General features: G+C 34.8%; 2 protein-coding genes across 2 annotated transcripts in view; both read left to right on the forward strand.

Moving 5' to 3' along the window:
- LOC132178595 (cullin-1-like) overlaps positions 1-9,006 on the forward strand; it is a 97,913-nt gene extending 88,907 nt beyond the window's left edge. Inside the window, exons 12-21 of the mRNA XM_059591051.1 lie at positions 6,713-6,748; positions 6,829-6,915; positions 7,005-7,154; positions 7,240-7,304; positions 7,553-7,673; positions 7,746-7,907; positions 7,993-8,136; positions 8,215-8,433; positions 8,524-8,700; positions 8,799-9,006. Coding sequence (XP_059447034.1) covers positions 6,713-6,748; positions 6,829-6,915; positions 7,005-7,154; positions 7,240-7,304; positions 7,553-7,673; positions 7,746-7,907; positions 7,993-8,136; positions 8,215-8,433; positions 8,524-8,700; positions 8,799-8,900 — 1,263 coding nt within the window. The 3' untranslated portion in view covers positions 8,901-9,006. The remainder of the gene's footprint in view (positions 1-6,712; positions 6,749-6,828; positions 6,916-7,004; positions 7,155-7,239; positions 7,305-7,552; positions 7,674-7,745; positions 7,908-7,992; positions 8,137-8,214; positions 8,434-8,523; positions 8,701-8,798) is intronic.
- Positions 9,007-12,566: 3,560 nt separating this feature from the next.
- LOC132177918 (F-box/kelch-repeat protein At3g23880-like) lies at positions 12,567-13,832 on the forward strand. The gene has a single exon (XM_059590398.1). The coding sequence runs from the start codon at positions 12,567-12,569 to the stop codon at positions 13,830-13,832; it is 1,266 nt and encodes a 421-aa protein (XP_059446381.1).
- The last annotated feature ends 962 nt before the right edge of the window (positions 13,833-14,794 follow it).

Consider the following 14,794-nt stretch of genomic DNA (forward strand, 5'->3'; position numbering starts at 1 on the left):
TCTCTTCTATAATGATGTATATATACCCCCGACAAAACCCTAGACCTAACCCACTTAAAATCATGTTTTTGGGCCTAAAACTTACGGGGTGTCCGGACATGTTAATGGGCTGTCCGGACACGGCTTCGCGGAGCAAGATTTTAGTTTCTGGAAATGAGGTCCGGACCCGGGGAATTGCGGTCCGGACCCGGCCTGTCCAGTCTTCATCAACAGCTCCGATCGATGGGCGTTTGTGGTTCGATTGAGCTGAAATTTTGTAGAGACGTTCATAACACATGAATCTACATTATGAACGGTGGAGATTGGATTCTGAGCATTCTATATCAGTGTTTGAGCCGTGAACAGTAACATCTGCATTTTGGAACTGAATTAAGCCAACACAAGAACTAACAAACTCCCCCTTTGGCAATTCAGTGACAAAACCAAAATGTCGAGCCAATCCCATCATCTCCTCATATTTACTCCCCCTTTTTGTCACAGAATGACAAAAGGTCTTCATGTTTCCTGAAACACTTCACAAAATACATCAAGGCATATGTGGAACAAGAAGACATAAATATAACTCATGATAAAAAAATGACGTAGAATGCGTGATCATAAAGAAACATTAGCAAAACTTCCCCTCAATGTATGACTCAATTAACAACAGGAAACTGGAAATGCAAAGCATGTTTCTCCCCCTTAAAAGTTAAATGAATACACATGATAACACATCAATGACTCATGTATTGCACAATGAATATCCAAACATGCTCCAAATATGCAAAATATACATGAGACTAGAAATGGCTAGAAACTCATATTGCTTAACCCAAGCCAAGAAAATGTTTCATTCAACGTATGCTTGTGTGGTGTGTGGGTAAGCCATCCAAAGAGAAAAAATTTCAATTTACAAAATGAGGAGAAAGTTTCACCACCATGAGGTTTTGACAAGTATATCAAATCAAAAGTCAAACTTTATCATACTAGGGCCTAGCCACTCTCATCCTATACATTTCTCTTTGTAAAATATTTTGCACAAGTTTGACACAGTGAAATATATTCCTTTAGAAATATGATCTTTTGATTTTATTTGTTTCACTATTTTGTTTATTTTTCTCTTTGAGAAAGTGTCCTTAAACTTTTGGTGCTTATCACAAAAGAGAAAGCAGGAATTTTTAAGTCCTAGGTTCAACTAGCATATGGTCAATTTGAAAAATATGACTAGTCAAAAACCTCATATGGTTACCTAACAGACCTCACAAATAAAGTGAAACAAAACCTCAATTTAAGCTTAAATGTGCACAAAAGATAAAGCATAGGAAAAATGTACCACATAAGTTCAGGCTTTAGGTAACCACAAAAACAAGTCCATTGACACAAATTTTCATCTCATGCATATTAAGAACATTCCAAGACGTAAGGAATTAAATCCATAAAAAGCAACATGAGAAATTAATGGACTATCTAGGTGCATAAGACAAAAGAAAGAAAAGGAAACAATCAAAGTAACATATTTTTGTCTTTTTGAAATTTTTCACAAAAGAAATGCACAAAAAAAAAAAAAAAATGCAAAACAAAGAAAAATGCAATGCAAAACAAAACAACATGCTTGAATTGAGATTACAACAGGTAAGACATGAATGTCCTTTAGCATTAAACTTTCATCACATCGTATAGGTCCCACTACAAAATAATGATTTGGTTTAATAACTACTTCTAGGTCTTCACAAGACATTACACATTCCTGAACATTTGATTAGCAAGTAGACAAAAATCTTGGTGGTCCGCACACAACATCTCATCTATAAGCTTTTCAAAAATCATGATATATGAATTTCTTGAAAAATCCTTTATGAATATGCCTCAAAACATGAATCTCAAAACAATCATGTATATACTCTTCATACAGAAAGTGTAACAACAAAAACAATGCAGTGCATAAACAATAAAGCAAAAAAACAAAAAAAATGCAATGCAAAAAAAATAACACACTCTAGGATATTCAAAAATAAGCAAAACAATCAATCCTAGGCATGTTATTGACTCACCCAACTTTAGGTGAGATCACTACCACTCCCCCTCAATGGGTGAATGGTATAATCCTTCCTAACCCAAACCTTCTTGAATGAAGGTGTAGAGACGTGAACATTTTCAAACTTGTCTACTCTAGACACACCTCCCATCATCATTACCAAACCCTCATAATCTTTCCTAGAAACAGAATTTTTATTTTTATGCACATGAGGTTTTAATTTAAAACAGTTGGGTCGAATGTGACCAACTTTTCCACAATGTTGACAAGTAGGGATAAACCTTTTAGGAGGTAGATTCCTAGGAGGATGGACGACTCTATATTTGGGGTAAGATACACAAGGTTCAATATGAATTTTCTTAATTTTCTTACCTTGTGAGGTCGAGGTAGTTGCTGTTTTTCTTTTAACCAAAAAGTCTTCTACGTTTTCTGATTTAACAAATATTATCTCGGAAGTAGAATCATTGTTAGAAGACAAAGCAACATGACAATCAAAACTTAACTCAGATTTATCACAATCAGAATTCTGAGTATGTAACATATTCTCAAGGGAATTGTTAGAGAATTTTTCCAATTGAGTTTCTGACTCTTTTAATTTATTCTCTAACAAATCAACTTTAGAACCTAAAACAGAATTTTCAGATTTTAGAGAATCAATTAAAGCATGTGATTCAGATAATTTAGTAACAATAGATTCATTCACATGTTTAAGATCTTGAAACTCTCCCAAACAATTTGTGTATTGATGTCTCAAAAGAGTGAATTTTTCCAACAAATTGTTGAAGGAGTTTATAAGATCATATTCCCCTTGAGAAGTATTCATAGCAAACAGAAGTCAACAGATCTCACTCAAGAATTTAATCCAAACAGAGTGAACCCGCTTTGATACCAATTGAAAAACGCTATGTCGACTCCAAAAACTTGTTTATCACAATTTATGCGGAATTAATATTATGAAGCAATAAACAATTCAATCACCCAAAATATATAAAGCAATAAAGAGGCAGACACATATATTTTGGTTACGAAGAGAAAACCTTTTAGAAACCGATCTAAAAGTAAAACTTCTCCGGGGCAGCCAAACCCAGGAAATCACTATCAAAAGATTATCCAGAGATTACAGACACTAGGAACACTTACAACCCTTTGCAAGACCTTGGCTCTGTAAGATCGACAAGCCTACAACTCGGCTCCTTGCTCACAATCTTCTTCAACGTGATTCTCCTTTACCGGACCCTTCCGATAGACTTCTCAACCGTAGATTTATCAAAGGAATAACTAAAACTCTAAGAGATTCAATTAACGCTCACAACATATGATCTCTCTTAGCACAGCCTCCGACGAACTCTCTAGGGGCGAAAATTCGTGCCTCTCTCTTCTATATTGATGTATATATACCCCCGACAAAACCTTAGACCTAACCCACTTAAAATCATGTTTTTGGGCCTAAAACTTACGGGGTGTCCGGACATGTTAATGGGCGGTCCGGACACGGCTTCGCGGAGCAAGATTTTAGTTTCTGGAAATGAGGTCCGGACCCGGGGAATTGAGGTCCGGACCCGGCCTGTCCAGTCTTCATCAACAGCTCCGATCGATGGGCGTTTGTGGTCCGATTGAGCTGAAATTTTGCAGGGACGTTCATAACACATGGATATACATTATGAACGGTGGAGATTGGATTCTGAGCATTCTATATCAGTGTTTGAGCTGTGAACAGTAGCATCTGCATTTTGGAACTGAATTAAGCTAACACAAGAACTAACAGTTATTTTTCAATAGGTTTCCCATTTACCAGTTGATGTCATCCGCTGCATATTTATTAAAGCTTAAGTTGATATATTGTTGCCTATTTCCCCCCTTGAAAATGGAATCTCCAGGAAACATTGGAAACACAATCTTTGCCATATAATATTATTATTGTTTCTCATACCATTCTCAGAAGTTTGCTGTCAATCAAGTTCTCAATGGCAACCACTATCGTAATAAAATAAAAAGAAATATTCTTTTTCTTTTCTTTTAGAAAAAAAAAATATATTAATGGCATTGTTGTTTTTTAAGTTTCGATATTAGTATTAAATATCAGCATCTTAAGTTATTTATTTGGTGTGAGGAAAACTGCGGGGAAAGCCAAATTACCAAGATGTGTAAGACGTTAATTTGTTTGATCAGGATCTCTTTCTTAGCTCAAGAATTGTCTTATGGAGTCTTAGTTCTAATTTGTTATATATATATATATATTAAATTCTCATGCAATTGATTGATGGCTTCGTGTTGTGTACAGGTATTGCCATCTATAAGGGAGAAGCATGGTGAAACTCTTTTGAGAGAGTTTCAAAAAAGGTGGGCAAATCACAAAGTTATGGTGAGGTGGCTTTCTCATTTCTTCCATTATCTTGATCGCTATTTTATTACATGGAGGTCACTTCCTCCCCTCAATGGAGTTGGACTTACATGCTTTTGTGATCAGGTGCGTCATGATTAAACCCTGACATGATGATTTCATTCTAATTCATGTTGTATAGATTATTTCATTGCCTCTTGGTAACTTCATATTCTAAATTAAAGCATTAAAACTTTACAATATCTTCCATCCAATTTGGTGTTTTTCAGTATCCAATTTAGTGTTCATTTTCTTCATAAGATATATCAAACCATGATACAAAGGGTGTATTTATTGTGATTTCAGGTCTACCAGGAGTTAAATGGAAGAGTAAGAGACGCTGTTATTTGTCTGGTATGTTTGCACTTTCACCTGAAATATAGACTACACTTGCATGTTCCCAAATAGGTTTACTTAATTTTTTTTTTTCCAAATCAGATTGGTCAAGAACGTGAGGGAAAGCAGATTGACCGAGTTCTATTGAAGAATGTTTTAGATATATTTGTTGAGATTGGAATGGGGCAAATGGATTTGTATGAAAATGACTTTGAAGCAGCAATGCTTAAAGACACTGCTGCTTTTTATTATTTGAAAGCTAATAGCTGGATTTCACAAGATTCTTGTCCAGATTTTACGCAGAAAGTAAGCTTTATATATTTATGTTATTTGGTTACAAAGTAAATTTCACAGCCCGTAATGAATTTTCACGTGTTATGGTATTTCAGGGCGAGGACTGCTTGAAACAGGAGAAAGATAGGTTTCTCATTACTTGCATCCAAGTAGTGAGCCAAAGCTACTGCAGGTTTGTACTTTTTTTTAGGAAAATAAAATTTAGTCCCTAGGTTTTCATGCGTTTTGAATTTAGTCCTTAAATTTTAAATTTTGGTAGTTAAGTCCTTAAGTTTTCCTCTAGTTCCCAATAAGTTTTTCTGTCAAGTTACCATTTAACGACATGACACATTAGACCAATTAATTAAAGACACCCCTCATCAGATGAGAGGTTGGTGGCCCTCCTGTGAGGGGCAACTTCCCCTCTTTGTGAGGGGTGGCCATGAGTAGCCAAACCCCTGTGAAGGGACGTTGCCTCTTATAGTAGAGGGGGCTGCCACCGCTCACCAATTAGGGGTGGTTGGCCACCTCTCTTTCCAATTTTTTTTTTTTTTAATTTTTTTAGGGTATATTTGTAATGCCACGTGACTCTTGGTATTAATTGATTGGTTTGACATGGTATACGGTTAACTAATGGACAATAGGTTGATAAAGTGACCTATTTGAAACCGGAGAAAAACCGAAGAACCTAATTGTCGAAATTGAAAACCTAGGAATTAAATTGAAATCACATAAAAAATTAGGGGCTAAATTTGATTTTTTTTCCCTTTTTGTTTAATATAATCCAGCTTTTTGGTGTATTAGTTTAATGGATCATGAGTTATTAGGCTAATGAAATTTTTAAAAAAAACATTTATTGATTCTTACAATCCCTTTCCATGTTTTATTACAAAATCTGCAAATCTGACTGTCACTTTGTTGTTGTAAATCCTTTATTCTTCCTTTTAATTAGAGAGTTCGACGTGAGTTGTTGTCTGTGTATGCAACCAAACTGCTTAGCAAAGATGTCTCTATACGGCCCCTTGCGTTGCTTAGAGGTGACAAGGTATTGGGTGATTATCTTATTATTTAAATGGTTTTGCAGAAAGTATTTGAAAATCAAGCAACTATTTCTGCTTTCTTATAACCTTATCTTGTCCGGCTTAATGACGGCTAAGGTGGGAGATTTGTCAAGAATGTCCAGGCTCTTTTCTAAAGTATCTCGAGGCTTAGATCCCGTTTCCAGCATATATAAGCAGGTTAGTAGCTTCCAACTTAGGCTTCATCCTTTTCTCTTCTAGTTAAAGAGAGGTTTATGGGCCATTCTCTCATTAAGTGTTTAATACAAATTTCTCTGCTATTCTCTATTGCAGCATGTTACTGCTGAGGTCTTTGCTTTGACTTTCTTTTTTCCTCTTTATTCTTTTTTACAATACTTTTCCAAGAGGTTCATTTTCCATTTACATGTCAATGAACATACATTGACATGTAAACCCCATCTGAGTGCCTTTCTCTTTGCATTTTTTTTTTTAATACATGATCTATCCATGTTCTCATGAAGAGATTTTGGGATTATTCCGTTGTCATGTCATGCAAAATTTTGACTCCCACCCGAAGTGGAGCATTTTTATCCAATATAGTAAAGTGTACCCATCAAGACCATAGTCTTGAACTTTTGATTTTGTTTTGATGTTCACTATGGTTTTTTCTTAATCTTCTTATTTTCACAGGCGGAGAAGAAGGATGTGGTTGGTTTGCAGGAACAGGTAACTGTATGAAGCTTGTACTTGTAGAATTTGTTTGGACTGTTCAATGATTGGAAATTAATATAGGGTGTGCTCTTCAGGTTCTTGTTAGAAAAGTGATTGAGCTGCATGACAAGTACCTTGCATATGTGAATGATTGTTTCCAAAACCATACCATTTATAACCAGGTTTGTATTAGAGAATGGCTTCACGTTTTGTCATGTTTGATCGCACTCATATCTTCCTTTACATCTAAATGTTCCTTCTATTATTCTAGGCACTCAAGGAGGCTTTTGGGGTATTCTGGATGGAGGGTGTTGCAGGAAGGCCAAGTGCAGAACTACTTGCTACTTTCTTTGATAACATTCTTAAGAAAGGTGGAAGCAAGAAATTGAGTGATGAAGCCATTGAAGAAACACTTGGAAAGGTCTTACCTACACGTGATGAGTTATTTTGGTTAACTTCTCATAGACATTTGTGGACTTCATCATTTTTTTTTTTATTGCCGGCAGGCAGTAAAGTTGCTTGCTTATAACAGCGACACAGATCATGTCGCTCAGTTCATAGAACTCTACAGGTACATAGGTCTATCAATTATATTAATAATTGAAAGCACATTGATGGTTGCGTTGTGTTTACTTAATGACAAGTTGTATATGATGAACCTTATGTACTGGGGGATGTACCTCTATGGTAGGGTAATCAGACTAATTGCTTAGATGATTTCTTGAGGATCGATACCTCAAGTCTCCAAATTGTCTTCTTTCCTTATACTTATCAAATATATATATATGAATATTACTTATGTTGCATGATTGCTGGCAGAAAGAAGCTTGCTCGAAGACTTCTTTTTCACAATACTGCAAATGATGACCATGAGAGGAGTACTTTGAAAAAGCTTACGCAGCAGTGTGGTCATCAATTAACCTATAAGATGGAGGGAATGGTCAGTTGCCCTTGTAATCTTTTGTCAATTGAAATCTTAGACTTCATTTTATATTGCTTTTTATTCTTGTAGGTCAGAGATTTAAGATTGGCAGGGGAATATCATACCAGATTCGAGGAGTATCTAAGCAATAATCCACACACAAATCGGGAGATTGACTTTACTGTTACTGTTCTGAATTCTAACTCATGGCCAGATTACAAGTCTTTTGTCCTCAAGCTTCCCCCAGAGCTGGTGATTTGAAATTTTGTTCTTGACATTATATAAATTTGTTAATTGTTTTTGGAAGTCACTAATATTCTTTCTCTTTTAATCTTAGGAAAACTGCGTTAATAATTTCAACGAATTTTATAAGACGGAAGATGGGAGGAAAAAGCTGAGATGGATACACCCATTGGGTATATGTCATATTATGGGAAATTTTGAACCTAGAGCTATTGAGCTTATTGTGAGCACGGTTCAGGTGATATTTATATCCTTTCAGTTCTATGAATGCTTTTTTGGATTTCTTTATGCTAATATAGGGTTTCTTCTAGGACAGGCTTCGGTCCTCTTACTTTTCAATTCCTCAGATAGGTTGAGTTATTCAGACATAAAGAGTGAATTGAACTTGACTGATGATGACGTTGTTCAACTACTCCACTCCCTGTCAGGCGCCAAGTATAAGATTCTGAACAAGGAGCCGAACACAACAAATATATCTCCTACTGATTACTTTGAGTTCAACTCAAAGTTCACTGACATAAATAGTAGGATCAAGGTACTTAGATATTTTCTAAATTATCTTGTTCTCTTTTAATTTACTGATGGTGCCGGCTATAATATATCTATTGCTTTGTATGACTTGCAGATTCCTCTTCTTAAGAACAAAGCTGTTGATGAGAAGAAGGAAGTAATAAAAGATGTTGTCTGCGATAGACGGTATGAAATTGATGCCGCAATTGTGCACCTCATGAAGAGCCGTAAGTCTTTACGTCACAGGGATCTGCTCGCCAAGTTAGATGCTCAGTTGGATAGCAAGTTCAAGGTATTTTTAGGCACTTGTTTGTCCTCATTATATGATCAATGTCCTGTTTCTTTTGATTAGTTTTAACTCACAGCTGTTTCTTGAATGTGAATTTGCAGCGTAATAGGACGCTTGTAAAGAACCGCATTGAATCTCTAATCGAAAGAGAATTCATTGAAAGAGACAAACAAGACGGCGAATTGTACAAGTACCAGCCATGATGTGGCCCTTTTGGCGATTTATGATTTGTTTCCATAAAGTGACTTTTTTGTGATGTAATTCACATCAGTTTCACACCCACTTTATGAACAATCATATATTTTGTAAAAGTTGCTCTTAATTGTCAAAAATTAAGCCTCTAAACAGCAAGAAATTACTATACTATGTACAGGTTTATACCCTAATGTGGCAGCCACAGAACAAGGCATACTGGTGTTGCCCTAATTGGGAGCCTTAAACAGTCTGTTGGTCCTGCAACACGGGCCGTCCTGTTTGGTATGATGGAAGAAGAGAAGTTCACATGCACCCTTCTTCTATCAACAGTAGTTTGAAAGCATTTGAGTACCCCTTCCTTGTTTTCCTTGAAAAGGTTTGCACTTTTATCCAATGGATTAATTATTTTTGCACTCCAAAATTTCATATTATTGCTAGGAAATGATCTTTTATCTTTTTTGTTTGTTTATTTGTGTTAAGGTCCAAAGATTTTAGATATTGTAAGCTAGGAAATTATGTTTTTATTTTTTCTCTATTGAAAGCGGGGAACAAGGAAAACCTGAAAAAGGAAGCAACTGAAAACTTGATTAGGCACTAAAAAGACTTACTTTTTTGTTTTTTTATCTGCACATAGCTTTATTTTACATCAATTTGTTCTTAAATCAAGAATAGAGCACTTCATTCGGGAATTATTGCTTAGGGCCTGTTTGAGATTGCGTTTGAATAGTTTAAAAGTGTGTTTAAATCTCAAAAAGTCTGTTTGAAGAAATAAGTAATCATTTTGTAAAAAACATTAAAAGCATTTTTAATGGTCCAAAAAGGCTAAAAAAATTGTGCAAAATGCATTTTTGGCAAAAGCTTAAAAATAAAGTTTTTGCCAAAAAATGTTTTTTGACTTAAAAGCTCTATTTCTCAAACGCAATTCCAAAGTCAAAATGGGTTTTAATAGTATATAATTAAGGCCCCTAATAGTCTTTTTAGTACCTAATCAAGTTTTCAGTTGCTTCCTTTTTCAGGTTTTCCTTGTTCCTGCTTTCAATAGAAAAAAATAAATAAAAACTTAACTTCCTAGCTTACGGTATCTAAAATCTTTGGACCTTAACACAAATAAACAAACAAAAAAGATAAAAGATCATTTCCTGGCAATAATATGAAGGGTTCGTTTGTGAGTGCGTTTTAAAAAAATAATCTGCGTTTTTAAACCAAATCACAATTTTGGAGTGTTTGAGATTGGGATTTTAAAAACACAAATTTTAAAATCGTGGAAAAATCCACAATTTCTATAAGTTGATTATAGGGTGCTTATTTGAAAAAATGCGAATTTAAACCAAAATCACGATTTCGCTTAAAACAATATTTGGCGCAATATTTACATATTGGCCATGAAACCGCAATTATATGCTAATGTTATCCAAACACTCAATTGATAAAAAAAAAAAAAAAAAAAAAAAAAAATACTTCTTAACATATTTTACCAAATTCTTATGCGATTCTAAAAAGTAGAGATTTCAAAAACGTAATTTTTAAAATCACACTTATTAAAATCGCACTCCCAAACGGGCCCGAAGTCTCATAACTTAGTTATCCACTTACCATCTCTCAGGCTATTACGGAATTTTGTAGCACTCCGTTTATGAATTATTGCTTAGGATCTGTTTGAGATTGCGTTTGAGTGGCCTAAAAGTGCATTTAACATTCAAAAAGTCTGTTTGAAGAAAAAAGTAGTCATTTAGTAAAAAAAATTAAATGCGTTTTTAATGGTCCAAAAAACCTAAAAAAAAATTTGCAAAACGCACTTTTGGCAAAAGCTTAAAAATAAAGTTTTTGTCAAAAAACGTTTTTTAACTTAAAAGTTCTATTTTTCAAATGCATTCCCAAAGTGCAAAATGGGTGAAAGTTTTATTTTTCATAGTATATAATTAAGGCTCCAAATTTATGGGAATGAGATCCTCTCCATTTCCTTTGAAAGGAAAATGAAAGGATTTGGTTAGTTCAGTTGAAAGACCATTTTGCCATCTTATTTTTGTCTGACCGATTTCTCTCAATTTCAAAAGAAAATGGAGAGGATCATTTTAACAATTTATGGCAATAGTAATTACTGATTAAAAGTCATTATTTATATTCATATAAAGTCTCCACGTCCATAAATACTTGTAAAGTTCATCATGTTTATTTTTTTGAAAGTCTAATTTTTATGGACCAGGCTTAGGTGCGGTAGTTCAAAACTACCGCATGTATGCTGTTAAATCTCTCAATGGTTGAGATTAAATAGAAAAAAAAAAAACAAAGGTTGAGATTTAACATGCTTAACGCCGTCTGCCTTGCAAAACCCATTTCGTTCTAAACTCATTTCCTTCTATTGCCTTTCAATCACAGAGAGTGGGAGAGAGAAGAAGACGAAGGTGAGAAGGAGAAAGAAGGTAAAAGAATTTTTTTCTTTTGTCATTTTGTTTTCTCTAGTTCTGTTGCGATGGCTGTTGATTTGGTGATGATTTGAGACTGGATTTTGAAGCGTGAGAGAATGAGTTTAGAGAGAGAAAGGAAGAGATTTAAGAGATAAAAGATGGGTTGAGAATTGGAGAAGATTGAGGGAGGAGAGAGTGGCTGGCGACTCCAGCCACTGTCTGCACCGCCTAGAGCAGCGGTGGGTCCTGGGTAGGAGGTTTAAGAGATATAGATATGAGGGTAAGGGGGAGAAGAGAGGAAATGTGGTAAGAGAGAAGTCTCTAGGGCTGATGGAGGGCTGATGGGCACCATCCCTCCTTTGGATAGAGATTAATTTGAAAATGGTAATCCAAAACTTGGACTTGCATGACAAATTTTGAAAGAAATAGAAGATCAATGAAACTGTTCAGTTTTGAGAAGCTCTGGAGAAGAAGGTTAGAGGAGATATCAACCAGAATTGGACGGCGTCAAAATCAAATGTTAGCTTTAGAAGACTTTAATGAAAATAAAACGACACAGTTTAGTTAGAAATTGTTTTAGTTAAATCTCGGCCTTTGTTTTTTTTTCCTATTTAATCTCAACCATTGAGAGATTAAACAGCATAAAACTACCGCACCTAAGCTAAATCCAATTTTTATATGCATCAAAGTCAAACCTGCATAATTTTTTCTCCAACGTCCATTTGAGTTAGAAGAATATGAAAAATTTCCATTTTTAAGTCTTATTATTTGGTTTGTAAATCAAGTGATAAGTCATTCTATATCTAATAAGTAATTAAAAAAATAATTTTAAATGAAATTTTACAAATAAAAAAAAATGTTCTAATTGACATATTAAATTATATAAAAAAAATGTTGAGAGAAAATTATTTAAAATATTTGATTCTTTTCTAAATGCTCTTTTTTTTTTTTAGAGAAAATTATATAAAAAATTATTAAAATATTATATATTTATTTACTTTTCCTATTTTCAAAGAAGATAAATAACAATACTTGCTTGAGCTGATAAATAATTCACGGTATATTAAGTAAATATATTTATTTGATACACCGCCCCACCCTTCTTTACTTTTCCTATTGGGTTTGGTGTTTTGATTTTCGCCGACTTTAATCTTCTTCTATAAAACACAAAGAAAGAGCCTCTGCTTTGGGTGTAAAAAACAGAGAAAAATCTGAGCCTTTGGATTGTTTTCTTCTTCGAGCCGCATACGCATTACGCACCGCTTTGAGATGTCAAACCGGCGTCGGCTTGGGCTTCGACTTCCAGTTCCAGACGATCTTTGGATTGAAATCCTGGTAAGCCTACCCGCCAAATCGCTTTTAAGATTCCAGTGTGTTTCAAAATCATGGAAATCCATTATCTCTAGTCCTACATTTATTTCAATGCACGCCCATCATAGTGAGAGCACCCACAATCACGCTCACCACCTTCTACATTGCTATGCTTATCAAGAAGACGGAGTGATGTATATGCAATACCAATTATTCCATATCAATGATTCATTCAACGAGTTTCAAAAACTTGAATATCCATGCCAAATTAGAGGCGGAAGTTATAAAGTGGTCCTTGATTGCAAGAGACTATTACTTTTTGCGCCTTTGGTTAGAAAAAATGGTTTGGCGTCCCTAGTTCTATGGAACCCAGCAATTAGAATGTCTATGACTCTTTCTCAACCTTACAAGTTTGATAGAACCGACAGAAAATACCTTATTTACGGGTTCGGTTTTGATCATACAAGTAGTGACTACAAGGTGCTGAGAATGGTGTTAATTGCCGAGTTAGGTAGTAGATTATCCATGCCGCCGTTTCCATCTCATGCGGAGCTTTATAAACTCCGCACAGGCACTTGGGAGACTGTTAGGATTGCCGAAGATTTTCAATATACTATAGCAAATAGTAGGCAGGCTTTAGTGAATGGGGCAAGCCACTGGGTTGGATATCATAAAAGAGATATGGGGTCCGATTTTCCTGAATTGGTGGTTTTGTTGTTTCATATGTGTGATGAGGAATTCCGAGTGATGAAGCTTCCGGCTTGTCTAAGTAGTTTGGATGAACATTTTACTACAATTGGGGTTTCTGGTGGATTCCTTTCTTTGCTGGAGGATAATTCGCAAGATGCCAACGTTTGGTTGATGAAGGAATATGGCGTAGTAGAGTCTTGGACTAAACAACTTACCCTTAAAGATGGTGGGTTGGTTTGGCCAATGTTCAGTTTTTGGAACAACAAAATGATTTTAGATTTGAAAAAGAGAAAAGGGTCTATGGGTTTGTTATATGATCTCAAGACTCATAAATTGATTAAAAATCTAAGAATAAGAAGTGATAAAGTCAACGGATCTCTTCATGCCAATAATACTTTTGTTGAAACTCTAGTTTTACTCAATGAAGTACATGCTATACGAGAGTGCGAGAATTGTGTAAGGAAAGACCTGTGGTGCGGCTCAGAGAAGATCGAAGAAGAGAAAAGAAAGAATTGTTTGAGAGGAGAAGGCTAATTAAGCAAAGCACAATATATAGAAAAGGACTTTATGAAAATTCTGAAGCAATAACTTATCATTGTGTTGTTATTATTTTATCGGTTATTTAAGTTCATATAATTGCCATATTGCCTTGGCGTGAGGATCGATGCATAAAAAGAGAGAGTGCATACAAGAAAAATATGTATCGCCAAGAACTTTTAAATTGAATGGCTTGTTAAACCTTTATGCATGTATGTTTGTGTTATGTATTTATGTATTGTGTGTATATATGTATGAATTCAAGCTAAATTTTGGATTCGTAGTAAAAATTGTTTTATGGTTTCAATTGTTGGATCTATTACATTTGATGGAGGAAGATGGGTTAGAGATTCAATGCCTATGACCTTTAAATGCCAGACTTGTTTTAAACGCCACTAAACTATGTTAAATCTAGAATAAATTTCATACAATTGTCGCATTTAGGCTTCGTTTCTTGATTTATGAATTGTCTATGTTTAATTTATGCTGTTCAATACACCAACGGGTTGGCTAGCAACTTGGTTGATAGTCAAATGGTGGATATCTTAGAGAGCGGAAGATGATAATTTAGATTGGTATTGCAAGTGTAAAGTCGGAGACTGAGAGGCAGTGAGACAGTTGATTATTTTCATTGCATCATCCTGTCACAAAGGAGCGTTGGTCATGACTTATGCTTATACTCGAACTATGGCAATTTCTATGATATTGTACTATGATGTAGTATGATATAATTAATATGCACTTTTAGTTTTACATTAAAAGTGTCATTTTAATGGAATATGTGCAAATTCCTGGTTAATAATTGATGATTGGTTAATAAATAGTTAATCATCTTATACCCTATAACACGAATCACATGAATGTTTGCTGAATGTTGAGTAATGTATTATGCTATGTTACTTTTTCTTGTTTGTTAGTGGAATATGGAATGGTGGAATGAGCCATAATCCGAGTTCAGG

The sequence above is a fragment of the Corylus avellana genome, chromosome ca4 (genome assembly GCF_901000735.1).
Source record: "Corylus avellana chromosome ca4, CavTom2PMs-1.0".
Lineage (NCBI taxonomy): Eukaryota > Viridiplantae > Streptophyta > Magnoliopsida > Fagales > Betulaceae > Corylus > Corylus avellana.

Coding starts and splice junctions, on each gene's coding strand:
- LOC132177918 (XM_059590398.1), top strand. CDS start 12,567: ATGTCAAACCGGCGTCGGCTTGGGCTTCGACTTCCAGTTCCAGACGAT.